General features: G+C 35.5%; 1 protein-coding gene across 4 annotated transcripts; it reads right to left on the bottom strand.

The window, feature by feature from the left end:
- Positions 1-1032: 1032 nt before the first annotated feature.
- LOC108322802 (ubiquitin carboxyl-terminal hydrolase 9) lies at positions 1033-15030 on the bottom strand. Of its 4 annotated transcripts, none has more exons than XM_052874237.1 (14): positions 14815-15030; positions 14499-14737; positions 8559-8813; positions 7933-8077; positions 7070-7129; positions 6867-6962; positions 6195-6581; positions 5509-5649; positions 4855-5025; positions 4217-4474; positions 4000-4142; positions 2185-2718; positions 1805-2075; positions 1033-1703 (listed from the first exon to the last, which is right to left on the bottom strand). In XM_052874237.1, exons 2-14 carry the CDS (start codon positions 14651-14653, stop codon positions 1545-1547), a joined length of 2775 nt encoding a protein of 924 aa, XP_052730197.1. In that variant the 5' UTR covers positions 14654-14737; positions 14815-15030; the 3' UTR covers positions 1033-1544. The 4 variants fall into 4 exon arrangements, with proteins under 4 accessions (XP_052730197.1, XP_052730198.1, XP_017410540.1 ...); XM_052874238.1 differs by having other exon boundaries at positions 14499-14696; XM_017555051.2 differs by having other exon boundaries at positions 14499-14683; positions 14815-15029.
- Positions 15031-15273: the final 243 nt, after the last annotated feature.

The following is a 15273-nucleotide window of genomic DNA, read 5'->3' as shown; positions in this document are numbered from 1 at the left end:
TTTTGATGGAACAAAAGGTAAGCTATTATGCTCCACTTCATCGAAAGAAAGATAAATAAATAAAGAGAACGAAAAAAAAAGTAACAAACAAATGAAAACATAGATTGTTTGACTGAAAAAAAGAATGTAAAGCAGAAGATAAGTTCTTTTGTTATTAATACTTTTATGTATTATTATTTATTACTTTTTAATTATTTATTGTGAAGAGTGAAAGAATAGGCCGGATTATTATGAATATTTTCAGAACTGATGTACATAAAAATACTTAAAAACACGGCACTTTTTTCCTTGCTTTCTCACCACGTCCGTGTGGAAATAACTAATCGAGCCCACAAACTATTTTAAAAAAATCTTTCCAGATTAGCTCAAATAAACCACAATTATCCTATTTATTAACATTCCCCGTTGTCACAAACCCTAAAGTTGGAGTGAGGCAACCTCAAAAGGTGTCATACAGGGCTATTAACCCAGCACTAGGATGGAAAAATAAATATGAATCTAGATTTTCTTGTGATTCACTTTGATATATTTTTTTACATTATAGTTCCTTCTTTAAACAATAAATTGTCAATTTTCTCTTTATAATTGGTATGCTTACAATTACAATAAATCTTGTATTTATAAAATTTGAAATTATAAAGGATTGTATTTTTTTTTTCTGAATTTGTTTTACTTCACGAGCATTAGCCCGTAGAACCACAAACCTCATGGCAAGATAGACCAATTAACAGCCCAAGGAAATACTTTTATCAATACAAGAACAAAATGAAACAAGATAAGACATATTTTACATTAAAATAGTTCTTTTATATTTAAAAAATAAGTAAAATAAGAAACATTAAATTTATCACTTCATTCCTCAGTTTAAAATTATCGGTGTAGGCTGTTTATTAAAACGGTTTGTCACAAACTCCTTTCCAAACTAAAATCTGGTTGCAGAAACGATGTTGCCTACAGGTGCGGGCAGCATAGAAACAGACTTTGTTTTGGAGAAACATACAAAAGCAATAAATAAGAACGTAGACAAACGACTATTTAAAAAATAAATAAATAAATAAATATAATGAGGTGGTGTTCATCTCTTCCACGTGACACAGGGTACTAGAATCCTAACAACATTACGAGGGAAGGAGGGCACCATTGGTTTCTTTCACAAACACATTCGCCGCCCAAGGCACACGATGCGAATGCATACAATACAACATTCAAACAGCAATTATGATGAATTCAATATGATCATCTTTTTTAACCTCCGATGAAATAAAATAACAAATAGATCATAGGCTGCCAAAATTTCCCTATCAAAAAATGATATCATTCATGTAGTGATTTGAACTGATACTACCAATGATATCAAATGTTCTGTCTCATCTAAAACATTGTTGTTTAATAGCTAGCTGTTATGCCAAGGTAACATTCTGTTTGGCATTTTACGTAGCAGTTTTGCACTGCTAAGTAACTATTCAGGACATGAGCTCTGTTTCGTGCTAACTGCTAAAAAGCATACAAGCCAGGCATCAACCAACAAAACGCCCCATCATGGTCTACACTGTATGAACCTGAGATGTCTCTCCATCCAACTGGCCTTTAGTTCTAACTCTTTGATAGAACAACACGTATGCAGCAGAGGATTTAATTTCGGCTTCAGTAGCAGTAGTGACATGACTATCATCGAAATGACACCATTTATTGTCTTCGATCAACTGTTAAAAATTGGAAGAACAATTGAACAATGGATTTAAAACAAACGTCTCAAACAGCAGAATGAATTCACAAATTTAGCAGGTGCATGTTATTAACATACCTTGCAATAAGCAGTGTAATGCCCACCACCTAGACCACCGTAATGGTTGCTGATTGCATAAAGGTCATACACATACGACTGTCCATCTTTGCTTTTCACATACTTGGTTAAATCAAGATTGTGAATGGGAAAATTCACGAAAGTGTCAAGTTTGTTTTTCAGGTATCTACTGTATGAAAATCGTTTTAAGTGAAAGACAAGAATCTCGGGCAACTTCCACAAGTCAAGCTTCTTTGTAGCTTGCCTGTGTTCCTTGCATCTAGGGCAGTACCTAATTAATTTGAAAAGGGAAAAAAATAATTAAAGCGGAAATATCCCTCAAAGCAAAGCTCACGGTAGTACAGTATGAATCCTTTTCAAAAACACGAAGCAAATCTTACCACATGTCATCTGGTCCCAGAGGTTCTTCCGTCAAGAATGCCTCCAAGCAAGAAAACAAAGAAATAGCTTCTTGCCTGGTTTTCTTCGAAGCGAATCCAGTTTTGTGAACTTCCGGGAGATCCTTCAGATAGTTAGAATCATACAATTCATTTTCTCTCTCAGTCCAATCAAGACAAACTCTTATAAGTTTGGTGGGCTTTATAAAAGAAGCCTTCCCAATGGGTTCAGAACTTTCGGTAGTTAAAACAAGTTGGAAAGATGACTCCCCGCATGATGTTCCCGCTTGTTCTTTGCTTCCAATTGTTACACTCTGTGATTCGCTGTGAGTATTGGAGATGATTGGTTGCTCATCACTGCCAGCTGAGACGAAACCATTTTCCTTACCATCATGAGACTTGGTTGAAGAATGTGCTCTTCTTAAAGGTGCCAACAATTGACGTACAGAAGCCTCAATGTTGGCTCCAAATTGAGGATCTTCTGCCAAATAAGTAACCAATGGGGTTCCGAAGGACTTCTTTTCTCCACCCTTCATACTGTCCAATGAACATCAAGGTAATTCAAAAAATCAAATCAAACAGTAATAAAGTAATTGAAATATAATCATAGTTGTCTAATTCAGTGAACCAAGAACAACTTGGTGAAATGTCTATAAGCAATTGAGAAATCATGCTATGGCAGATTGCCTACGCTAAGCCACAAATGGTTATTTATACCATCCTAACTCCTATTATAAGATAGTGGTGATATCCTGAGTAATAGTTACCAACTTGAATGGTACCTGCAAGACTCCATAGTACTTAAATCACCCAATAATGGACAAAATAGAAAAAAAAAACACCACAAAATATAAAGGAAATGAATGCATCCAGAGACAGTTGAAATTAATCACCATTAAAAATCTATGGACTACTCATTCCCATCTCTGGAAGAGATTAACAGATTAATGAAAATTGCGGTGTAACCAATCAATTACTTCCAAGGGGAAAAATATATTTACGCCCTTTTTTTTGCAAAATTGCAACAGAACGAGCTACCAACAATATTACTTTCAGTTAAAAGGGAACCCTAAGAATAAATTGACCAAAAAGTTAGGAAATGTCTGGAAAGATGATTGCAAAAATTCTATCAAATTGGAAATGGATGGATGTATAGTTGCTTCAATTGAAGACTTTTAAATTTAAATACATTTTGTTTGAATAAAACAATTCAAATTCCTTGTATTTTATTCTTTGTCTTGATAAAGTTATATAATTCACATCATATGTAAAATTTCATTTTTAAATATTTATTTTTTAAAAATCCTGTAAAGGATAAATGGAGAGGGAGAAAGGAAGTAGAAAGAGTGGTGTGGAAGAAAGAGAGTACAGATGTGCAGAGACGAGCATAAGATACTAAAGGAGAGTGAGGGTGAGGTGCAGAAAAGAAATGGACAGAGGCAAAAGAGAAAAAGGGAAATGAGAGAGATAACCACAGGAGAGGTTGGGGTAGAGAGCTGCAGAAGAGAGACTTAAGAAATGAGGGAGAGAAAGAGAATCCCAGAAGAGAAGAATAGGACAAAGATGGGGAAGCGTACAGTAAAGAAAGAGGGCGAATCAAAACTTTGAGATGGATAAGTTGATACTGACGTTATTTGAAATCCCTACAATTTACTTTCGAAAAATTCCCATCAATTTCAAAAATGCTTAAGCTTTCGGTATCCATTCTAGTCTTTGGTATGTGAGATTTTAAATCCATCCTACATAAAATTAACTCATATTTCGGTAACCATGAAGCATTAAGGCTTCGTGCCAACACACTAAAAGAGGTAAACTTACTTATCTGCCCGTCGGTGTATTACTTCAAGTTTTGTTTCGCTAGCTCCACTTTTAATTCGATACGCCACGATGTGTTCATCATCCTTTATTGAATTCAATGATTCCGCCGGATCTAGATATCGATAAATCCTATGATCATAAACCTAAGAGATAGACATAAACCATCAATCACTGAAATCAAAACCAAGAAAAAGCAACTTTTATGAGAAGCACTTACTTCTGCAAGCAAAAGCATTTCATCACTCTTCAAGCAACATGAAGTGCCTAATGCTTGGCAAAGATCTCTACAGGAACCATGCTTCAGAACTGTCACGGTGTATGGCATTGGAAGACCACTCCCATCACAATAGAAGACAGTTACTACCATTGTGCGACTGACAGTGGAAGGTAGTGGCAATGATAAGTACATGAATGGATCGAAAGTGATTGAAATTTTTTCACATACTGGACAAACCAACGTTGACTTGTATTGACCCTGATCATTTTATTGTAGGAAAATAAAAAATGCCACGCTTAGTAAAGGTAACCACAATGAAATTAAAGTTGAAACTCCATATTGTCAAGCTTCTATAGAAAATAGAGTTAAAATTGATAGAAATTAGAGAAGGCTTATTGAGAAGGGAAAAAAACTTGAGAACAAAACGAATTATAAACAAAAATTGAATACAGTAAAACATACAAAATATAGTGAGTAATTCATGACTACTTCTCTTCACTTCTTGTGTCAAAACAGGGGAGGGAAGAAAAGTGAAAACAGGGCAGAAATTTAAACAGTTAACTAAGCAAAGAGACGACTAGTGGAGGATCAATTATAATGCAGTAAGTGCCAATGAAAAAACATGGACAAATACTCACCTGGCATACATCAACAATCAATGAATCATTCCGAGCCATATGATTTTTCCAACACTCAGAAGCAACCTCCTCATCTGGCCTACCGTCAGAATCCTTCATTTCAATGTAAGGCTTTTGTTTCACACGATTCAAATCTTCATGCAGACCATCCAATAAAAAGGCAAGCAATTCCTAAAGAAAGAAATCCAATAATCAGAAAACATACAACAACCATAAAAATGCTGAAGTTCATTTTTTTGTGAACAATTTAAACAACTAAAAGCTTTCACTGAACGAAATTCAAGCAATCATCAAATTTTCTTATGTGCAACTTTCACGCTACACCAGATTCCCGGGTAGGATTCTGCCAATGCAAGTTATGCAAAAGAAAAAGATAAATTACATAAGAAAACAAAAATTTACTGAGTTAGTCTCATCCCAATTCTCAACTGCCCCTGAAACAGATGACCAAAGATGTTGTTGCATTACCCATGGAAACAGCGAATGGTCGACATAAGGGATTTCATGTTACAGAAAGATTGGTGGAAGAATGCCTAAGTTGTCTGAATGTTGCACAAGGAGACAACATTCCAGTATTAAGTAATAACAGCACTTGAGTTTATACCTGACAGTAATCACAAAAATAAGGAACTTTGACAATTTGCATAAACTAACCTGAGAATCATGCTGGTTGTAACCACTGAATTGTGGAGCAAATCGGGCCAATTTGCTCTTGAATAGACGGGGTGGAATGACAGTTCGCCCTGAAGACCAAAGTTTTCTCAACAAGTCACCAAACGCAAGTGCTAACTCACCCTGCATACCAGACACATGTAACAATTTCTGAATTAATTTAAATGTTGAAAATGCCTTCAAAGCAAAGTCACCAATGATACATAACTTTTAGACTTAAAACATGTTTTTAGTTCCAGTAAAATGAACGAGTTTCAATTTTGATCCCAAGAAAAAAGTTTGTTTTAGTCCCTCTAAAATTGAAATAATTATTTATGAACCCTACCTAGTACTATATTACACTCATTAACTGCTTATGTGTTGAACTAAATGACAAATAAGCATCCTAGGTGTCACACAATGGTGCATTAACACAATGACAACATACGACGTATCTAAAAATATTTATGATCCCTAAAATAATGTTTTTATCAATTTTTGAAAAGATGAAAATCAAAGAAAAATGTTTTACAGGACTAAAATAAAAACTAATTCATTTTGTAAGAAGTAACAATATAGTTTTAAAATTTTAGAAAAAAAAAAGAAATTTTTCATCTATGCCCTATTTTTATAACCTGTAGAACACTAGAAAAAGAAATACATATAAACTAATTTAAATGGTTGCGTACATGCATTCCTAATGGATTTTCCATGTTGATTTCATCACTGTAATCCTGTAAGAAATATTCAACAAGCGGTGGAGTGTGGACTAAACATTGTATAGCACTATTCATGAAGCAGGTGTTGCCCAAGTTCTGCAGTCCTGCCAAACCACCCCTTTCACCTTTATAGATATCATGTTTATCATCCGTATTGGTCAATGACGAACTAACAGAAGTTCCCTGATACAAACTAAAACTAGATCCAGTTGAGTGACCATTTGACATGGTGGGTCCCCCGGCAATTGACACAGATGACCTAGAAGGTTCTAATGGTACCAAAGCTAGTTCATTTCCCATTGAATCCATGCCAGAATGAGAAGAATGATCTCCATCAGGTAATACTTCTAGAAGAATCTGTGAGCAAGAGATGAATCAGGAGCATCAAGCTTCTATAGAAGAATCAATACCAAGAAAAAAGTTAGGTCTTTGTATCAAAACATAAATTTAGAAGAATGCCATATTACAATTAAGTGTATGCTTGGTTTGGCGTAGGATCAAGTGAAACGTGGATTTGTGATTCACATCCAGGCCCAAGCTACTTTCAGTAGATTCCATTTTTCACATCCAAAACATGAATCCAAGGCTCCAAACGCCAAACCAAACACACATTAAAGATCTACATTACTCAAGGTCACTCACATCATGGTCCATCAACAAGTTAGCCTCCTCCAATGTCTGCTCTGAGGCTGTCAGCAGTGAATGTTTTCTCGAATTGAAGTAATCCCAGATACAGGCCTAAAATAGTTGACAACAAACAAAAAGAAAAAAGACAGGAGGAGAAATGTAAGATTTTATAACAAATGAAATAAATAAAAGCAAAAGGCAACAGGGGGGAACAGCACCTTCTTTTGTTCTACTTGTTTGATTTTGCACACCAACTCATGAAGTTCACCTATGGTAGCCTAAAATATATTACAGGAATAGAAAAAAATAAAAATCAGAATGATGGCTCATTCACACTCAATCATCAAATTATATCATGTTACAACCAAATATAGTACCAATCCAGACAAGAAGCATAATGTGTCAAGAGACACCAGTATAAACATGTAACTGTTGTCGTTTAATTGTATGGTTTGCACTTACAACTATTAAATTTAATTTTAATTTTTATGAGCATTCTTCCACAAAAACAGAGAAGCATGTGTGAAATTTCAATTTAATGACCTTCATTCAACATACAATAATTACAGGAAATAAAAATCAACTACTTTAATATATAGTATGGTAATACTAAAATTTATAGAAAATAGCATAATCAGTTCTTGTAGTGATAATCAAAGACCAACTGTTAGACCGTTATTAGTCTATGAGAGAAGAAAGAAACATAGTTAGTTGGTCTAACTGTTTGGTCAGTTAGGGGGAGCGGGGAAAAGCTTTTGAACTTGTATAAATAGTTGTGATTAGTTTGGGGGAGGGATCTTTTTGCCTTATTGAATTGTTGATCAGGACTCATTGTCCTGAGGGGGAGAGGTTAAGCTCTCTGTATTCTTTCTGTTGATTGAAAGTGAATAAAAGAAGCATTTCTTTGTCGGTGTGTGTGTTTGAAAAGTAAGGAGTGAGTTTTTCCTAGGTTCTTGGATAAAGAACCTATCACCAACATACAGAGCTTATAAATAAATAAATAATCTAGCACCCTATTACGCGTTGTGATTACTGCAAAGCTAACTAGAACAAAAGAAATTGTAATGAAATCAATCTGTACCTTTTTGCTTAATTTTACAATCAGCAAGCTGTTGTCTCTCGCATCAGTAACCTTTAGACTAAGTGGGTAAACCTCAACACTGTATTGCTTACGTCCAATACCCTGAGAAATTAACTTCCTCGGTAATGCTGGTCCACCTTCATACCTAGACAATTGAGAGAGAAATCGTTTTACACATTAAACAAATCAAGCACTTTATTGCATCCAATGACATGTTGAATTAATGTCATACATTTTTCCATCCCCAAAGAAAAAGAGGTTTCCATAATCTTACATAGGTTAGCTTCAAATTTTCAATATTAAATCTGGACATGTAAAGAGTTCAACCAAAAACATTGCTTTCGAACATTCAAGAGGGAAATTTTAAAATTAAACATGTTTTGGGCTCTTCTTTCATCATATTCCAAAACCAGTTCATATAAGCTATTAGGAAATTGCTTCCAATTTGTCCACAAAATAACCATTGCATGCTTAATCACATGTATTAGAGATTATTTTATCACTGTCTTTTCAAAGAATACAGGATCAATATAATTTATGCATGTATGCCCCTTCCTTCAAACTACAAATCACTAGATCATAAATTTTCTCCACATTAAAAAGCAAAATATTATTTTGACAATTACCATTCCAACAGCCTTTCCCACACTTTTTCGGGGACTAAAACATAGTCTGTACCCTCTTCCAACATTCGAGTAACATCTAAACTGTTGCTGTCAAAGTTGTTTCCCTTGGAAATGATATCAGAATTATCAATAGGCCCAGGTCTGTTCGCAATCTTTGTGTGTGTCATGTTGGCATGCTGGCCATCAGAAGATTGTTTGTCAATTGATAGCATACCAACACAAGGCCCAACATAACTCTGCCACCTTGAAAACCAGCTGCATGCAAGACAAGAGGAATAGGTATATATAATAAGCTTTGCACAAAAACATTTCTATTACATATTTGTTTTATTGCTTTTGCAGAAGCTACTCATTCTAGCATCCAAGAAAAGCATCTGGGTAAGTCTGATTGAGTTTTTTTGTGATAAATAATCACTTATTCCTCAAAAGATCTCTTAAAAACTGGCCAAACTACATAATAAGTGAAATCAAAGATGCAGAAACTTTTCTATAGCTTTTGGTTTTTTCTCAAAAAAAAATGAAATATCTAATTATCTTTAAAAAAAATTAGGCATTTTTAATTAAAAAGTCTTTGGAAAAAAAACACAATAAATGAAGCTCATAAAACCACAGCAGAAAACACTTGCTGAAATTTTTACAGAATTACAATGCTCAAAAATACACAAGCATAAATATAAAAATAGAACAAGTCATTCATAAATTGAGTACATGGAAAGATATCATGTAAATTGTGAAGGTCCGTAGTTGTCATCCCAAACAACATGGTGACTATAAATGCTAAAATTATAGCTAACAGAATCTTTCAATCCAATCCAATTTAGATGACTTTGTATCGTATGAAACTCTTTAATGGATCTATGTAATTTTGTATCATCAATAGGATTCATGCAATATTCAATAATTCATATGTTTCTTACTTATTCACCAATTTTCATGAAAAAGAAAAATTATGAAGTCATGTGAGCTTTAATTTGTAAATGAAAAAGTAATTCAAAAGAGCACTTGTAAACTAATCCTATTTTGTTTTCAACCTTTATTTGTCACTCACACATGCATGTGCTGTATTTAGCTATTTAATTGCGTTGTTTCCATTCTTCAAATAAAAAGGGCTTCACAAAGTTTTGTTTTAGATGACTTTGCTTAAATTGTTTAATTAGCTTTTAGTTTAAATTGTTTACTTGAATGCTATACATCATGTATATTATCTATTTGAAGTAATTTTGCATTGCAATTCACAATTTAAAGAATACCCTGGCAATTCATCTCAATCATAGAACCTTTGTTCAAATATTAAAAAATTGCCAAAACCTAAATGTCAACAGCACTATTAATCACTTTAATAAATCTAAGGCAAACTAGAATCACAACCAAACTATGGCAAAATTAAGAATTCAATAACAAGATAAAGAGTTGCATTGGACGAGGTCCAGCCTGCCATAGTGGATGCCCCCTAAGGAAGAAGGCAAAAAGAATAAGAGTTTTGTAGATGGTGATTCAGCTTAAGAGCCAGAAAAAACAAAAGGATCCACAACTAGATATGGTAGAAAATGCCAGCATGAAACATTCCAGGAAAGCTATGCGGCTTCAAGCACTAGAGAATCGCAAGGCAATGGAGGAATTGCGTAAAGAGAACACCAACAATCAGTCCAAGTTGTTTGATCTCCTTTCCAAAAAAATGGACAGCTTGTTAGGAACTCACGAAGAGCAAACAGGGAACCACAGCCAAATGAAATAAAAATTGTTGGAGCAACAAACCAAGTCCATAGAGAAGACACCGAATAGCGGTGGCAGGAACATGATGAAATTACAGGGAGACACACTTGATGAATTTCGCCAATTGGTAAAAAAGGTGGAACTACCCATGTTCAATGGGGAGGATCCAGCTAGGTGGATAATCAAGGCAGAAGTTTATTTTCAAGTGTAAGAGACCAACAATCAGGTCCATGTCAACTTGGCTCTACTATATATGGAAGGTGTATCCATAGAGTTCTTCAACTCCTTGACGAACAAGAAAGGCCATGGGAGCAATTCAAACAAGCTTCGTTGGATAGATATGGTTGTTTGGCCGAAGCGAATGAGTACCAGCTCACTGCACTTCCATAAATTGGCAATGTTGAACAATATATTAAGGATTTTGAATTCTAGATTGCCCAAGTCTCAAAGATTCTTAAGCAACAATATTTTGCTCATTTCCTCCATAAATTGAACAAAGAGATCAAGAGGGTGCAAAGTTTACATGCTTTGAGATCGTTGTCAAGATCACGCATCATTAATGTTACAAGGGCAGTGGACAGATTAGTCAATACACAAGGGAGAAACCACCCGTGTTTGGTCACAATGGACCATGAGGCCCAATTTGACTTTCCTTAACAAAGTTTAACAAAATGTTGATAGGGGTGTAAAAATTTATGGGTCAACAAGAGGTACAGAGAGGCCAAGGCCCAATAAAAAAAATGTTAGAAAGGTCTACAAGTGGTCCAAGAGATAAAGGGGTCCTATGGATACTTGTTAGACCAAAGGCATAAGGGCTTATGTTTTAAGTGCCGTGGTGTGTATACTCCACATGTTTGCCTAGAAAAATAGTTAAAGTTTACATTATCTGAGGAGTTGGAGGATGGCAAGGAAGACCTCCTGCAAAATAAAGGTGATATGTCATCGGAGGAGGCCTATGATGGAGAGTGTAGTGCCATCAGTTTGCAATCCCTATCACAAACAAAAGGGAAACAACCACAAACGTTAAAACTAGAAGGAAGGATTCACAGGCCTAGTGTGTGTTGGTGCATAGTGCAGCAACACAACTTTATCTCATGAAATATAATGGACCAATGGTGTGGAAGAAGAAGGATATGAAAAGCATGCACATCTTGATGGGGGCATCAAGACAAGGCGTATATATCGCAATCTTGTGATGCAGTTGGGTAGTTTGCATTGTGTATTGCATGCTTTTCTAATTGATCTCGAAGAGATTGATATGGTGTTGGATTGGAAGTTACATACCATGAGAGAAATGGTGGTGGATTGGAAGTTACATACCATGAAAGTAAACATGGGAGACACTTGGGTACTGCTGCAAAACAGGGGGAATGTTGTGTAACTCAAACGACTTTACAATATTTGGTTGGAGGAAATTCAAAAAGGATAGAGGGACTTATGATGCCTATTGCTATTTGTAGACCAAAGGAAGAAGAAAATCGATTAAGGCCTCTTAATGAGCAATAGCAAGAAGGATTGGAAATGATTTTGGGTAAATTTGAGCAAATTTTCCAAGAGAAAAAGGGGCTTCCACCATATGAACCAAGTCCCATGGTACAAACTTGTTACACGGTTAAGGGTCAATGAATGTTTGCCCTTAATGGTATGCACATCACCAGAAGGATGAAACAAATAGGCAGGTCAACAAATTATGGGTTAATGGAGTTATAAGGTACAACAACATGTTCTCAAGCCCAACCATTCTTGTTTGAAAGAAGGATTAATCTTGGCTCATGAGTGTTGATTATAGGACATTGAATAAGGTAACTCTCAACTTTGGTAATAGAAGAGTTATTAGATAAGCTTCATGGTTCTAAGTTTGTTCAGTAGCTAGACATAACATATGAGTACTAGCAAGTGCAGATTAGAAAGGAGGACATCCCAAGACGACTTTTACAAGCAATGAAGGACATTAAGAGTATCTTGGAATGTCTTTTGGCCTAACAAACGCCCCAAACACATTTAAGGCATAGTGAATGAGGTTTTTAGGCGAAGCTAAGAAGGTACCTGTTGTTATTTTTTGACGATATTTTAATATAGTCGAAGTTGGATTCCTCAACTAAAGCACTTAAAAAAGGTATGGAGGGTGTTGGAGTGAGGTTGCGAATAAGAAAAAATATTGGTTTGCTCAAAAGAGTGTAATACATTGGACATATTGTATCTAAAGAGGGGGAGACAGTTGAGCCGAAAAAGGTGCAAGGAGTTCTAGATTGGCCTATTCCCAAGAGTATTAAAGGAGTTAGGGGTTACTTAGCTTAACCTAGTATTATAGAAATTTATTCGAGATTATGAGAAAGTGGCCAAACCCTTGACAGAACTTACCAATAAAGATGCTTTTACATGAGATGAGGAGACTCAAGAAGCTTTTGAAGAACTAAAGAGGAGGGTGACATCAGCACCAATATTGGCATTGCCTAGTTTTGAGGAAGAATTGGTGGAGTGTGATGCCTCGAATTTGCAAATGGAGGTCACACTCATGCAAAATAAACACCCAATAGCTTTTTCCTGCAAGGCTTTGGGAGTGAGGAACCTAAGCAAATCAGCTTATGAGAAGGAGTTGATGTCAATTGCTTTGGCTATAAATCATCAGCGTCCTTACTTAGTGAGCCGGATATTTTTAGAGACCACGGACTCACAAGAGTTTAAAACAATTATTGCAGCAGCAAGTCATCACTCGAAGTCAACAAAATTGGATAGCTAAATTGTTTGGATACAACTTTGACATTGTGTATAAACCTGAAATTGAAAATAGAGGAAATAGTCCTTATCCCAGAATATAGAGGAGAGGGAAATGCAAGTGTTGACTTGACATATTTCCCAATGTGGTTGGATAGTCGAAATGTCATAATTGAAATACAAGAGGATACTAAGCTTAAGGAAGCCACTGAAAAGATTTAAGGATAATACAAAAATAAAGGAGACCAAACAAGGATTGAACGACATCTTTACCATAGTGGCTGCAGTTTGTCCACTATTTGTCTGCAATTCAGGTTGCCACCTCTACTCTACATAACTGTTACAAAATGCCCCTTTTATCACAACCAGGCCATAGGACCCATTGGTATAACATGACATTTACTATTCTTTGAACAATCAGATATACAACAATAATTATAAGATGGTGATTACCCCAATACCCATCTTTTTTCTCAAAGGCTTTGGCCCCAAATGTGAGTTGTCAAACTTTTATGGCTTGTTGGTCATATTCAATCAATTTTAAAAAAAATTATGATAACACCAACCATTGTAGTTAATGGCACGTTATAGTAGCATGATTGTGATTATGCCTTCAGGGCCAACCCACTCCTCTCTCCTCTGCTGCATAACAGCTAGGGTAGTGTAATCACAGCCTATGGCCTTCTGTAGGCATCATGGACACTACTGGGTTAGATACATATGGATACGTTTCAGCCCCTGAAATGGTGTCAATCATACCTTTTACAGGGGCAAACTTGTAGAATATCCGCCACATTAAATGTCAGTTCTCATTCATTGTTATCAACTCCTTGTCTCATCACCCTCTTCGTACTCAAGCCTGAACATGCTCCTTCCATATGTTGCACTCGTCCTACTTTCCTCCTGCTTTGTTCTGACTTCTGCATCCTACATCTGTTACACTTCTCTGTCACTTCTATTTTTACCATTACAATCTGTGACCAATTGTTAATCTCTCTCCATTCTCCAGCTTTGAAACAAAAAATGTATAGTTTTTGCTAAAATCTCTGCCTGATCTCCAGCCTTGATTATTAATGATGGTTAGGGCTCAAAATAGCAAGCATCCTGCTACAGCATTTTTGTGTCCATGCCACTATTTAGGACTGAATACCATGAAACGAACGACAATCAACAAACATTTGATAACTTGTATCAGCTCTCATGTGCAGTATGGCTACCCTTGCACGCCCAATAGCAACTACATAACAATATTTTCAAAAGAGCTAGCCTGGCAGTATTGTTGGGAGGGAAAAAACAAAAGATAGGATACATAGGAGAAAACATACTAGCATATGCAGGTTTAGGCACTAGCACAATACACAAAAACATAAGCTAATGTTAGAGACATAAGCTAATCGACTATATACACAAAAACAGGCACCAATAATCATAATTTTCAATTCCATCACGCACAACACAGTGTAGCATAAATTCGTCAAAATTAAAACAAAATAAAATATATAAGGTTAACACCTGTTAGAAACGACGTAATATAAGTTGCCTTCTTTCAAATAAAGTTCTGATTCCTTGATCAAATCTGATACAATCTGGTTTTCCTCTTCCGGAGAAAGCTGTATGCAACTCGCCACATTATCCATGGGAAAAACTGAATCATCGGCGATTGTCATGGTGAATTTTATGAACGCAACAACGGAGATCTTCAATAAAACCCTAATTAGTCGGGATTAAGTGTGCTAAAGCTCCAATCAGCGCTAAATTGAACAGTGTGATCAAACAGAATAACAAGTGAAAAAAGAAAAGAAGAAGATGATTGCCACACGGCAAGTACCTGAATTGAACAGATCGAAGTAAATGAACAGTGACGGAGAAATCAAACAAAAAGAAAGATTAAAGACTAAGGCAAGATACAGAATATTCGAGGAACCCTAGATTGCAGGGAGAGCAAAGACACGGAAGGTAATGTGCAACTCAACTAAATGAAACGATCCAACTCACTGCACAAACTTTTTCAACTGCCTCTTCTCTCTTTTATATTTCTCCCACCTTCATTTCTCATCAATCAAAAAATTATGTTATTTTTTCAAGAAAAAAAAACTTTTACTGAAATAATTTGTGGATTTGCTTTTAGGTAAATAAATAATGTTTTTTTTTCTGTTGCGGGTATCTCAGGTTCAGTTAAGTTCATCAATTCTTGATATAATGTTCCATTCCATGTTTTTATTTTACATTATTAACCTCAAATAAATAACAGTGAATTAGCAAACATAGAATCATGAATCTTCAATTG

Source organism: Vigna angularis, chromosome 3 (assembly GCF_016808095.1).
Source record: "Vigna angularis cultivar LongXiaoDou No.4 chromosome 3, ASM1680809v1, whole genome shotgun sequence".
In the NCBI taxonomy this organism is placed as follows: domain Eukaryota; kingdom Viridiplantae; phylum Streptophyta; class Magnoliopsida; order Fabales; family Fabaceae; genus Vigna; species Vigna angularis.
This window is presented reverse-complemented; position numbering and strand designations above follow the sequence as displayed.